Source organism: Pichia kudriavzevii, chromosome 5 (assembly GCF_003054445.1).
Source record: "Pichia kudriavzevii chromosome 5, complete sequence".
Taxonomy (NCBI): domain Eukaryota; kingdom Fungi; phylum Ascomycota; class Pichiomycetes; order Pichiales; family Pichiaceae; genus Pichia; species Pichia kudriavzevii.
The window spans coordinates 25866-38688 of NC_042510.1; the positions used below are offsets into that span (position 1 = coordinate 25866).

Sequence of the window (12823 nt, forward strand, 5' to 3'; positions counted from 1 at the left end):
ATACATATAAGTTTAAAGAGGGGATCAAGCATAAAATGAGACCGACTTTGTCTTTCTAGCTTGGACTTCGCCAATACCTTCTACAAAATCCTCATGCTTTACGACAGACTGTCCATTCCTTAAAGCAATCATACCCGCTTCAACTGTAACGGCCTTCAATTGTGCACCATTGAATTCGTCTGTAGATCTAGCAAGTTCTTTCCAATTCACACTGGAATCAACCGTCATTTTCCTTGCATGGATTTGTAAAATTTGAGCTCGAGACTCTTCAGCAGGCAATGGGAATTCAATTTTCCTATCCAATCTACCCGATCTTAATAGAGCAGGATCTAGAACATCGACTCTGTTTGTTGCCGCCAAAACTTTAACTCTATCATCCGATCCAAACCCGTCCAATTGGTTCAACAACTCCAACATTGTTCTTTGCACTTCTCTATCACCAGATTTATCCGAATCAAATCTCTTGGTACCAATTGCATCCAATTCATCAATAAATATAATGGTTGGAGCTTTTTCCTTTGCCAATTCAAAAGCATCACGAACCAACTTTGCACCATCACCAATAAACATCTGCACCAATTGAGGAGCCGCCAATTTTAAGAAAGTAGCATTTGATTGTGCAGCACATGCTCTTGCTAATAAAGTCTTACCAGTACCAGGAGGCCCATACATTAAGGCACCCTTTGGAGGCTTAATACCCAAATTTTTGAATTTTTCAGCTTGTTGCATTGGTAACACCACTGCTTCCACCAATTCTTCCACCTGCTTATCAAGCCCACCAATATCGGCATATGACTCGGTAGGCTTTTCGTCAACCTCCATGGCCTTCACTCTCGAATCGTATTCGGAAGGTAGCGTGTCAAGAATCAAGTAGGAGTCCTTGTTGACACCAATCAAGTCCCCCGGTTTAAGCTTCTCAGGTTCAACCAACCCAATCAAAGGTAAAAACACCGTCTGTCTCGTGGAAGTCTTGATAACAGCAGACTTGCCCACTCTGGTGGAATCAAGGTCAACATTGGCACCTTCATTGGTGGCGTTTTCCTCGGCATCCAAATCAAGCAACTCTACAACATTGCCCACCAAATACGGCAATTGCTTGTTGTTCTTGATTTTCTCCTTGTTGTCCTTGATCTTCTGCATACTCACAGTCTTATCATGCTGTAGCCTTAGATACTCTGATTTGAATATCCTAATCTCGTTATCTAGCAACTTTGTTCTATTTTTGATGTCCGTAGTTGAGGAATTCAAAATCTCGTCATCGATCTGTAAATCCGGATTGTTCTCTAGATCTTCTAATGTGGCCATTGTCTCTATATTCTTAGAATTTATAACAATTATGTCCTGGCTTACCGTAGGGGGAGAAGAATGTTTCAGAGAGGACGAATTTGCCACTCACCACCCTCCATTAAAAGATATTCTCTAACTGTCTCTATTAGTTCTCCCCCATCCTCCCTCTTGAAAACTCGCCCTCGCATTTTCTCACTGGACATCTCTACACCAGTGCATGTCTGTGGATGTTTTTGTAGATGTAACGGTTAAGGTAGATAAGGGGGATTATACATTGCTATACCAAGTTTGTTCCTGCTGACAGAAAGAGAAGGGGAAGGGGAGGATATGTACCCAAAGTTCAGGGTTTCAAAGACCCATTTTTAGCTAGTTCGGCACTGCAAGAAATGAAAAGGGGAAAAGTGAAAAAAAAGAAAAAAAATGTTAGTAGTGATGTTCCATTAAGTTTAGAGCTTTTTAAGACTCCAGAGTGATATGTCTATGATACGTACCGTAGTTTGTTGACAAAGTCGGCCTTGAGATCGTCCTGGTCTTCCCAGCTCTCCTCCCATAGACGGGTCTCCTTTGTTCCCTCGGTAGACTGCGTAGTCTCCCAAACATCTTCGGGGAAATCCTCAAACTCGTCGTCCTCTTCGAGCTTCTTGACAAACTCGTCCTGTTCCACCTTGGATGGCACTTGTTCCAACGGTTTCTCCTGTTCTGCAGTAGACATTCTTTGCAAATATGAGGTATATGACTCGTATCTATGTGTCTCTGTTTCTGTTTGACGATGTCGAAAGGAAGGGAAACCTACAAAATTGCCACCGGTATCTCTAACGTGAGATGGCTCTCCCATTGAAATAATTGGAGCCGCGGAATATCGACAGTTCCACATGGACTGAACTTGGAAGTTGCCATGAGGAAAGAAAGACACCCTTGGCGGCTCCTTAGGTATAGTTACACAAACACAGAGAGAGAGAGAAAGAGAGACCCTCTACGATACTGCTCGCCAAGCCGTGTGGAATACAGAGAGTGTGTTCAAGAAGGGTCTGATAAAGACAAGGTTGCTGCCAATAGAAGAATGGTCATCTAGAAATGCCAGGTGGAACGGTTTATGCTCAGTTTGTCTCTTTTCAGAGAGAATACCCACAGTCTCTACTTGGAGACACGCCACCAGAGGTAATTGCGGCCCTAATAGCCATCTATCCCGTCTTGGTCACTGCCAATCGCATCCTAGGCTTTATTACGTGGACGACGGACTCATGTTATCGCAACTTTGTTGTGTTTTGTCTGTATTCCCTCCTGATATTGCATTGGAACAACTATTTTCTCATTGTGCTCCCCACAATCATGGCTCTTAGCTTTTGTTGCTATGCATGGTTTATAAGGAAGTCGTACGTTGAATTCGGGGAGTCAGGCCACTCGTCTCCAACCATTGAAGAAGTTTTGAATACTTTGGACAATTTCACCATGAGAAGCTCTTTAATATTTGATATGAACATCAAGGAAATGGCTAGCAAACGTAAAATTAGGAGTCTACTAACAAACCTCTCTGTGCTGACCCCCCTTTATTCATTGTTTATGAAACATCACGTGTCTGCAAACACGTGGATCTTCATGGTGAGTTTGATAATGTACACTTATTATTCCTCACCATTTATGGCAATGAGACAGCTACTTTGGCGATTTAAACCGCTCAGGTATGTTGCCCAAGTACTAACTGGAGAACACTATCCATTGGAAGACAAAGATGTAGAAATCACCATTTTAAACCTCAATACAAGGGAAAGCATTGATCGAAACACCAAAATAGCCGAGCTCCATCTTGTAGAGAACCAGAGGAGATGGCTTGGAGTTGGATGGTGTAGTAAGATGTTCCTCTGGGAAGAAACCCCTTCCTATTATAGTCCTGATACAAAACGGGGATTTGATACTCTCTCGCAATACGAGTTCCCCCTCCTTCGAAACTACCCACACAGCACATGGACGTGGGTGGATGACTCTTGGAGAGCCAATGGAGGATGGACCTACTTTGATTACCATTGGCAGGATGGTCAGCAACAGGATTCCCTAACAAGGTACACCCGACGCCGACTATTGAAACGCAAGTGTCTTCTTTCTCTTCGTAGATAAGAGACCCCCCCCATTAGGGAGCTACTTTCGGAGTAGGAGCCCAGGCTTCAAATATAAACATGTGGTTCCTGCTGATACGGACAATCAATACAGAAGGAGTAATACATGTTTAGCTTCCTATTGTTGCTGCCGCACAAATACTGGAAAAAAAAAATACAATGGCCTAAATATTAGCGAAAAGCCATTGTTTATCTCTTCATCGTGTGTTTTATCTGTTGTAGTTATCTTTTGTGTCTATTCTTATCTCTATATTGCAGGTCAGCCTTCTCCCCAATTAGGATCGATCTGTTTCGAAAGACTTTTTGATAAAGACAATTTTTCGGATCTACAATGGAATCGAAATGTGTCTTCAATCACCCTAGCTGGGCATCGAAGGGGGAGAATATGATAAGCAGCCCCAGTTCTGTGGCATAAACTCCTCCTAGGACAGCACAGTGTGTTCTCCATTAATAAGCACCCCCCCTCCCCTTCTTCTCTCCCTAAAGTCTTACTGTTTGCTGCTTTTGTTTCTGTCTTCTCTGCGTGCTTCTTTTCTTCTGTATTTTTTGTTTTGCTTCTTCCTTTGGTTAGCTAGGAAGGAAATCAGATATAGTAAAGGAACAGTGACTTTATCAAATTGAAATGTCGTCACAAGAGACACACGAAAAGAAGAATTATGTTGTCACATCAGTCAGTGTTGTTGCTGATGATAAGGACAGTCAAATCGAGAGCCCATACTCCGAGGAATCACAAAGTAAGGGGTTCTTTCAGGCTTTTTTAGATGGGTTCAAGCCCCTAGACATTGGTGAAATTGATCCCAATTTGACAGACGTTGAAAGAGCCAATTTGATTTCTGCTAGGGCTTCATTGAAGAGAGGTTTGAAAAACAGACACTTGCAAATGATTGCAATTGGTGGCTCCATTGGTACTGGTTTATTTGTTGGTGCTGGCTCGGCATTGGCAAAAGGTGGTCCTGCTGCGCTTATCATTGCATGGGTCTTAACGGGGTCTATGATGTATTGCACCGTTCAAGCATTAGGTGAATTGAGTGTCCTTTTCCCAGTTGCAGGGTCTTTCACTCAATTCAATACAAGGTTTATCTCTCCTGCATGGGGGTTCTGCATGGCCTGGAACTATGCCTTGGGTTGGTTGATCACTTTACCTTTGGAGTTGGTTTCGGCCTCTATTACTATCGACTACTGGAACTCAGAAATTAATTCTGCCGCTTGGGTCACTATTTTCTATGTTGTGATTGTTGGCATCAACGTCTTCGGCGTTAGAGGGTATGGTGAAGCCGAATTCATCTTTTCAGCATTGAAGGTCCTGGCAGTAGTTGGTTACATCATCCTAGGTATTGTCATCAATTGTGGTGGCGGTCCTAAAGGTGGTTACATTGGTGGTAGATTCTGGAGCGATCCCGGTGCTTTCTCACATGGATTCAAAGGTGTTTGTTCTGTTTTCGTTACCTCTGCATTTTCCTTTGGTGGTACTGAATTAGTAGGCCTTGCTGCAGCAGAAACAGAGAATCCTAGAAAGTCTTTGCCAACCGCTACGAAGCAAGTGTTTTGGAGAATCACTCTTTTTTACATTATTTCGTTGACTCTAATTGGTGTTAATGTCCCCTATAACGATCCAAGGCTATTGGGTAACTCTGGAGCTGCAGCTTCGCCATTTGTCCTATCAATTCAAAATGCAGGAATCAAGGGTTTACCTTCTGTTATGAATGCTGTTATCATGATTGCAGTTTGCTCGGTTGCAAACTCTTCCGTCTATGCAGCTTCCAGAACTATTGCAGCATTGTCAAACCAAGGATTTGCTCCAAAACTTCTAGGCTATATCGATAGAGAGGGAAGACCTTTGGGAGGAATTGCTGTCTCATTGACCGTTGGTTTGCTCTGTTATTTGTCGGCTTACAAAAATCATTCTCAAGTTTTCGATTGGATGTTGTCAATCTCTGGATTATCTTCAATCATCAGTTGGGGATCAATCAACGCATGCCATCTTCGATTCCGAAGAGCACTCTCTGTTCAAGGTAGAACTACAGATGAGGTGCCTTTTACTGCTCAAACAGGCATCTATGGCTCTATCTTTGGTGTCTTGTTGAACTGCCTGATTCTTGCTGCACAATTTTGGGTTGCCTTGTTCCCAGCTGGTAAACCGGCCAGTGCCGAGTCTTTCTTTAAGGTCTACCTTTGTGTCCCCGTATTGATTGTTTTTTACTTTGGCTGGATGCTATACAAGAAAAACTATACTTTCTTCATCAAATATTCGAATATTGACCTTGACACCGGCAGAAGGGTGCTAGATGTAGAAGCCCTCAAGCAAGAGATTGCCGAGGAAAAAGCTTTTATTGCTTCGAAACCGTTCTATTACAGAGTCTACAAATTTTGGTGTTAAATATGTACCTATTAATTAGAGCAATTCATATCCTTTTCTTTTTCCATTCTTTTATTTTGAATTTTTTTTTCATATTTCTCTAAACTTGATCTCGTTGGGTACCAATAAAATTTATACTGTTTTAGTTGCGTTGGTGTTTTTATGTAAGAGTTTCTGCTGACAAAGTTAGAAACTCGTTGGAACTTTTGAGAAAATACAAGTTTGTAAAAAACTCGACTCGTTTACTCGCGCGAAGCCATTTTGAAAATATATTGGGTACATTGTAGACATGAACTGCCTTGGAAGGCGGTCTCTGGGGGAACAACCTACTCTTCGTTTGTACAAGTCGCCCATTGCCCACTCTTCCCCACAGAGAAGTACCATTTTTCAAAAGGTAATAACTACATCCTTTACTAAGAGAGTTACTAGAGGGTCATATAGTGTCGCTGGGTTAATAGACTGCTACTCTGTCAGTCAATCAACTTCCCGCAGAAATCCATCAAACTTTTTTAAACATTTAAAATTTTCCTGGATTTGTATTTTCTCATTTCTGTTATTTTTTTTTTTCCATTTGTCAACAGTTGGTTCCGGAGTTGAAACAATAGATAGACGACAGTAAACAGATCTATAACAAGAGACAATGACTCCTCCAGCTCCAAATTCAACAAATAAAGTCAGGGAGTCGTCTCAAAACATGCATTCCTATTCAATGGATAGAATACGTTTGGAATCGATCGAGAAGAGGAAACAGGAGTGTGCACAAATCATCAAAGAAAGGAAACGAAAGCTGTCAGAACTATACTGTGTTGCACGGTTGCCCTTTGTGCCCATCTCTAGCGATCATGTTCAACATATAGAGGACAAGTTGATGGCTTTTTTGGAGAAGAATGATTTGGAAAATGGTCATTCATTTGATATTTCTTTTCTATCCAAGGAAAAAATATTCAGGAAATCAATGTCTCCTCAACAACAGTCCACTCCTCCAGCCATAAACCGTTCAAACAGCCAACAAGGAAACAACGAGCCGCCAAAGAAGATACGTAAAATTGAAACTCCAGCTAGATTGGGTTCTAATGAGTCTACTCCAGTTCCATTTCCAGTAGAATCACAGAAGTCTTCATCCCCTGAAGGAGTCAAGCAACTTCTGCCTAAAATTGCACCTAAACCATCAACTACACAATCAAGTGACATCTCTTCACCAATATCCAAACTCATACCATCGAAGGTTGATCATGAAGGACAGAAGAATAAACCAGCATCACCAAAAGACCCTTTAACTGATTCTCGGACATCATCTGTTGAGAAAACCAGGAAAGAGGAAGAAAATAGGTCAAGGATAGCCGACGAAGCTGCCAAAACTGCTGATAAACTAGTTTCCGAAGTCGAAAAACTGATTGATACAAAGAATGATGAATTTATTGAAAAGGAAAAGGCAGACGATAAGTTGATTTCTGAGAGGGATGACAAGAAAGTATCAAATAGGCAGGATTCACCAAAGGTGAATCCAAAGTCCGGAGAACCGAATGTATCAAATGAACTGGCGAATGACGAGGTCAAAAGGACACATAGGCCTAATGAGTCAACGCAAGAACAAGATATTGTGCCAACACAAAAGCAAAGCAACTTACCAAGTACTACTAATCCAGTTGATGCCAGTGCAGGATTACGCCTTAAAAATGTGACTGAAGAAACACACAGGATCAAACATATTACCAAACCGCTAGATCAAAATGATCCTCCTTCATTGTTAGACATGGTTTCAGAATATGCGAAAGATCCAAAATTGAAGCGAGCCGATGAAAGATCAGATAGAGATTTAGACTACAAAGATATTGATATAAAAAAGTTATTGATTACCCTGATGCCGGAGACGAAACCCCATAAGGTTGCAGAGGCTAGATCATTGACAGAACTGTACTACCAGCAACAAACACTTCAGTTACAGAAATTACTATTACGAGCTCATAAGACATTAACGACGGATGCATTTGAAGCTTCGTTGATAGAAGGTAAAGTTTCTGTTCTTCATTCTCGTATTGAAGAGTTGAAGAGAAAGAATAGTTGGTCGCTAAGACAACCGCGTAAGCTTGTGGATCCTTTCATTAAGATAGGAAAGAAAACTCATTGGGATAATTTATTGAGCGAGGCTAAATGGCTAGCTACTGATTTTAGGCAAGAGAGACGATACAAAGCGGCTCAATGTGTATACATTGCACAAGCTGTTCTGGATTACTGGACTTTTGGTAAGGTTTGTTGTATCAAAAGAGCGCCAATTAATTTCTTGCCAGAAGATAATGCAGTACCAGAAAATTCTGGCGACAACTTAAGTCCATCTGAGGATGTGTTAACTAAAGATCCGGTGATGAGTAGTTGCATTGAAGCACCAACTGAAGGAGCCACAGAATTAGAAGAAGATATAGAACAAATGCAGGTGATTGATGAGCCGGAAAGGATTGGGGTTCCAGCAGAGAACACCGAAAAATTTCCGTTGAAAGAGAATGCAGCCCAATTATATGCCAAAATGGACTTAGATGAAAACGTTATAACAGACAAACTGGAAACCCCAATAGTCAAGCAGCAGAACATACCCGAGTTCACGTATCCTGACTATGAGAGTATAACTAACAGCAGATACACGCCATTCAATCTCTATGCTGATTTTAACCAGTTCACTGCAACCGAAAAGACCGTTATTAATAACCTATCTTGCTACAACCCCTTTGATGACAAATCTCCAGATCACATAGTTGAAAGGGAATTGTACGGTCATGTTTCTGCAATGTTGCCTCCAATAGATGAGGAGGCACAGTTTGAAAAAATTCTCTATAGAAAAATTGAAGATAATGAAAAACGTGCCCATAGATCACAACACGGATTATTTGGCCCATATAGAAGAATCAATATTCTTAAACCACCAAGACCTCCACCGATATCCCAATTAAAGATAAGAATCCCTACTATCTGGCTACCACAGGATGATAAGTACTTGATCAAGTATGTTTCAGAGTTTTCCTTCAATTGGGACGTCATTTCGGCACATTTGTCGGCAAAACCAACAAGAAGCTATACTTCGAACATCGAAAGAAGAACACCATGGCAATGCTTTGAAAGGTATATTCAACTAAATGATAAGTTTCAATTTTCAGATATGAGAGGGTTACATGCCAATGATGCGAAGCTCTGGTTGGAAGAGGCCCATAAAGTACAAGCTACAACAAAAAGAAGGATTTCGCCGCTTGGAGTAGGCATAGATTCTATACAAAGAGGTAACAGAAGATTAAGATGGGCCTCTATGTTTGATGCCATGAGGAAGTTGATGAAAAAACGTGAATTAATGTCGAAGCCGCCACCACAACCTCGGAAGGTGAATACAGAATCCAAAAAAAGTGATACTCCGACTCCAGAGGATCTATCAAAACTTAAAAATGATAGAGATAGGGCTCTGCAAGAAACGTATGCTCAACGTGCGTCTAATCAAGTATATTCTAGAATGAGAAATGACAATGGTCAAGAGCAAAGTGAAAGCAGAAGAGCAGATGCCAAATCAGCCAAGGTTCCTACGCAGGTCAACCGAGATCCTCGTAACGGTGAGAGCAGTATACAGCCATCTTCTAACGGGAACAGGTTTACACCTGAACAGGTTCAAAAGTTGTTGCAAATCCAAAGGCAAAGACAGTTGTTGCAGAACCAGAAGAATCAATCCAAGGGGCTTATGAAGTCAAGTTCTCAAACATATCTTCCAGTGGGCCAACACATGACACAACAAGGTAGCACAAAACCTGGTCCAAATGGTTCGTTCAATTCGAAAACTTCTCCACAGGTTCAGCAAAATTCTAGAGTGGCACACTCTATGTCATCTTCTCCCCAAAACCAATTTGAGAATATCAGAACTAATTCTCAAAACTCGCATGTTCCTACTCCAGAGCAAGTGCTGCAAGGTGTTAAGGCTGGTTCCAGCATACCTACTCCTCAGTCTAAGATAGTGAGACAACAAGCTTCCTCAAATACATTCAAGAAATCTGTTAAGCCTAAGTTTGCGCTTTCACATTCTCAAATCTCCGCTATTGTGAACCAAATTCAAATGCAAAACCCGAATCTAGAGAAAAGCCAGGTAACACAGTTAGCAAGTTCCTATATTTCCAAACTTCAACAGGCCAAACAGAATCATTATGAGAAGCAGCAAGCAGCAATCAATGCTAACTCCGGAGCGCCTGCTGTACCAAATGGGCCAAACACCAACACAACTCCTCAATCCGGGGAACGGAGAAATGTAAATTCCTTGACCCTAGAACAACTAAATATGCTTATCAAGAACCCGAAATTAAATGAACAGCAAAGGAAACATTTAATGCTGATACGACAGAGGCAAATAGAAATGCAACAGAAACATCAAATGCAAGCACAAGCACAAGCACAAGCACAAGCACAAGCACAAGCACAAGCACAAGCACAAGCACAAGCACAAGCACAAGCACAAGCACAAGCGCAAGCACAAGCGCAAGCACAAGCACAAGCGCAAGCACAAGCACAAGCAGAGGTGCAAGCAGAGGTGCAAGCACAAGCACAACAGCATCTCCATCAACAACAATCTTTACATATACAATCTCAAGTTCTCCTGCCAGCACAGGCGTCATCACCATCACCCATTGTTCAGAACCCCAATGTTATAGGTGTCTCGAGGGCTGATCCAAATAATACCAGGGTCAATTCATCTTCTATTACTACTAGGTTTTCTCCTCAGCCCGGATCATCGGGAAACAAAATGTTAAACTACTACCACAAGAATAGTGGAGTGAACAATGCCAATGCATCGAGCCTTCTGAGTGAAGTTGCAAGCAATAGTAGCAGTGTCGACATAAGTGGTGACAATGATCTCAATGATCTCAACAAAATTGACGAGCTGTTTGGATTAGGGACAGCTAGTGACACTGGAAACACCCAACAGTGATTCGTTCTTTACATGTAACATATTCTTCAGCTTATTTTACGAAGCACTTCCCTTTCTAAAGAAATAGCTCAAAAATTACAAATTACTAAATGTAATATAAAAATTTAGACTATTTAGTAGCCACGCATGAAAATGTAGGTAATATAAAATCTTAACACCAAGGGGGTTATACGTTGATGGTCACAACGTCCTGTTTTTCAGTATGAGAACCATTGTTATTGTAGTTCAACTTGTACTTAAGCTTGACAGTATTAAATGCCTCTCCTGATTTACTTCTAATGCTTATATTTTGCTTGATACCATGTAATGTTTTTGCATATAAGGTATTAGAAGAAGGTGGATCTAATGTTAATTCAAATGCCTTGGTAGCAGCCAGATATATTTGGATATTCGACAATTGATTAAACGATGTATTGGAAAATTGGAACTGTAAACTTAAGGTTGGTTGCTCCTCAATGATGACGTATTCAATCGTTAGGTTTTCATCCTTAAAGAAAGAGTTCAGTGATGGAGTGACTTGTGAAGTTGCAGCAAAATCAAAACCAAAAAGATCAGGTTCGGAAGATACCGGCTGCTTTGCAGTAACTACGGGCTTGTTTGCAGCTAAGGGGAATGGTGATTGACTTGAAGGTGTTTGTGCAGGTGAAGCCGAGGAAAAACCAGATAGAATATCTAGATTAGAAGCCGGTTTCACAGGGGAAGTTGAAGCAACCGCAGCAGTTGCAGGTGAATTATTCGAAGCAGCTGTTGATGATCCTAGTAAGTTTATGGCACCCATGCCAAACTGTGAATTCGAATTGTTGCTGCTACTATTATCGAATGACAAACCACCTAAATCGCCTAGTAAGTCATTGATTGCATCGTGTGTATTTGGGGCCGGTGAATTAGGGTTAGGAGACACTGGTTCGTCATCATCAAAATCGATTAGATTTACAGATGCCTTAACAGAGTTAGTAGCGGCCGGCATTTTACTCGTATCTTCACCTTTCAATTGGGCGGCTCTGAGTAAGGTATTGTTGATTCTATCGTTTAGTTCTAACAAACCCTGAACGTCACCATGTTCTCCTTCCTCTTGAATAATTTTTTGAACTCTAGGCTGAGATACCTTAACTGTAGATATTAATTCTTGTAAAGTATCATCATCTTTATTTAATACACCCGTATTTGAGGCATTATCTAACATTTCATTTAAAATTGTTATTTTTCTCTTTAATTTATCTATATCATCGTAAACAATTTGTTTTGTTTCCGCAAAAGTTTCATCTTCCTTGAAACCGGACATAATTTTCATCAGGTCATTTGCCTCTTTCAAATCTTGGGGTCTACCTCTTCTGATTAATTCATGCAACTTGGCACTTTGAGCAATTCTTTCCTCTTGTTGAAGTTCTTCAATTGATTTGAGGTTATCACTTGGGTTTAACACTGCAGCATCTTCCTTTTTGACCGCAGGGAAGTCGTAACCTTTCGATCTTAAGAGTCTATACATATCTTTGATGTGGGTTAGATCATCCTTGTATCTGGAAGTTTTACAAAGTGTTTGGACCCATTCTGCCAAGGTACCCAAAATCAACCGTTGGGTTCTCGAATAAGCAGGAGGAGGTCTCTCTGGGAATCTCTTGACCAGCTCATTCAAAAATTCCTTTCTAGAGATTTGCAAATGGACAGGATAACCACAGTTTTTAACTAGATAGTCTAGTAAGGTCAAAGCCAATTCCGAGACTTGAGGGTCTCTAGAATTGATCAACTTCACAACAGCTATGCAAGCCTCACGAGGAAGGGAACCTTGCTTGGAATTGATCAAGTCACAAATCTCCAAATTGAGAGCAATGTTTGGCTCATCAAGAGTTGGACGACACGCACGATGGATTCGTCTTAAAAGTTTGCCACTTGCACCTGACAAAGATGAAAGAGATGACATTTTAACAGGAGGAGCGTTCAATTGATATACAGGACCCAACGTGGAACGATATATTTGGATTGTTTGTACCTTGTTACTTGAGCGTTGCTACTCTTTTTGCCGTAGAGGCCATTCAACGTTGTCTGCAAATCCAATGCTTAAATTTAGCGCTTCTCACAAATGCATTATTGCCAACTACACCGATAAACTCGCCTCCACGAAAT

At 41.1% G+C, this 12823-nt stretch overlaps 6 protein-coding genes across 6 annotated transcripts; 3 read left to right on the forward strand and 3 right to left on the reverse strand.

The window, feature by feature from the left end:
* Positions 1-24: 24 nt before the first annotated feature.
* C5L36_0E00180 (uncharacterized protein) lies at positions 25-1305 on the reverse strand (the record flags this gene model as incomplete). The annotated part of the gene is made up of 1 exon (XM_029467564.1): positions 25-1305. One exon carries the CDS (start codon positions 1303-1305, stop codon positions 25-27), a length of 1281 nt encoding a protein of 426 aa, XP_029323424.1.
* Positions 1306-1627: 322 nt separating this feature from the next.
* Positions 1628-2161, reverse strand: C5L36_0E00185 (uncharacterized protein; the record flags this gene model as incomplete). The annotated part of the gene is made up of 2 exons (XM_029467565.1): positions 1628-1664; positions 1779-2161. 2 exons carry the CDS (start codon positions 2159-2161, stop codon positions 1628-1630), a joined length of 420 nt encoding a protein of 139 aa, XP_029323425.1.
* Positions 2162-2361: 200 nt separating this feature from the next.
* Positions 2362-3399, forward strand: C5L36_0E00190 (uncharacterized protein; the record flags this gene model as incomplete). Its single annotated transcript, XM_029467566.1, has 1 exon — positions 2362-3399. The coding sequence occupies one exon, from the start codon at positions 2362-2364 to the stop codon at positions 3397-3399; it is 1038 nt and encodes a 345-aa protein (XP_029323426.1).
* Positions 3400-4020: 621 nt separating this feature from the next.
* C5L36_0E00200 (uncharacterized protein) lies at positions 4021-5775 on the forward strand (the record flags this gene model as incomplete). The annotated part of the gene is made up of 1 exon (XM_029467567.1): positions 4021-5775. The coding sequence occupies one exon, from the start codon at positions 4021-4023 to the stop codon at positions 5773-5775; it is 1755 nt and encodes a 584-aa protein (XP_029323427.1).
* Positions 5776-6394: 619 nt separating this feature from the next.
* Positions 6395-10702, forward strand: C5L36_0E00210 (uncharacterized protein; the record flags this gene model as incomplete). The annotated part of the gene is made up of 1 exon (XM_029467568.1): positions 6395-10702. One exon carries the CDS (start codon positions 6395-6397, stop codon positions 10700-10702), a length of 4308 nt encoding a protein of 1435 aa, XP_029323428.1.
* A 166-nt stretch (positions 10703-10868) lies between these two features.
* Positions 10869-12620, reverse strand: C5L36_0E00220 (uncharacterized protein; the record flags this gene model as incomplete). Its single annotated transcript, XM_029467569.1, has 1 exon — positions 10869-12620. The coding sequence occupies one exon, from the start codon at positions 12618-12620 to the stop codon at positions 10869-10871; it is 1752 nt and encodes a 583-aa protein (XP_029323429.1).
* Positions 12621-12823: the final 203 nt, after the last annotated feature.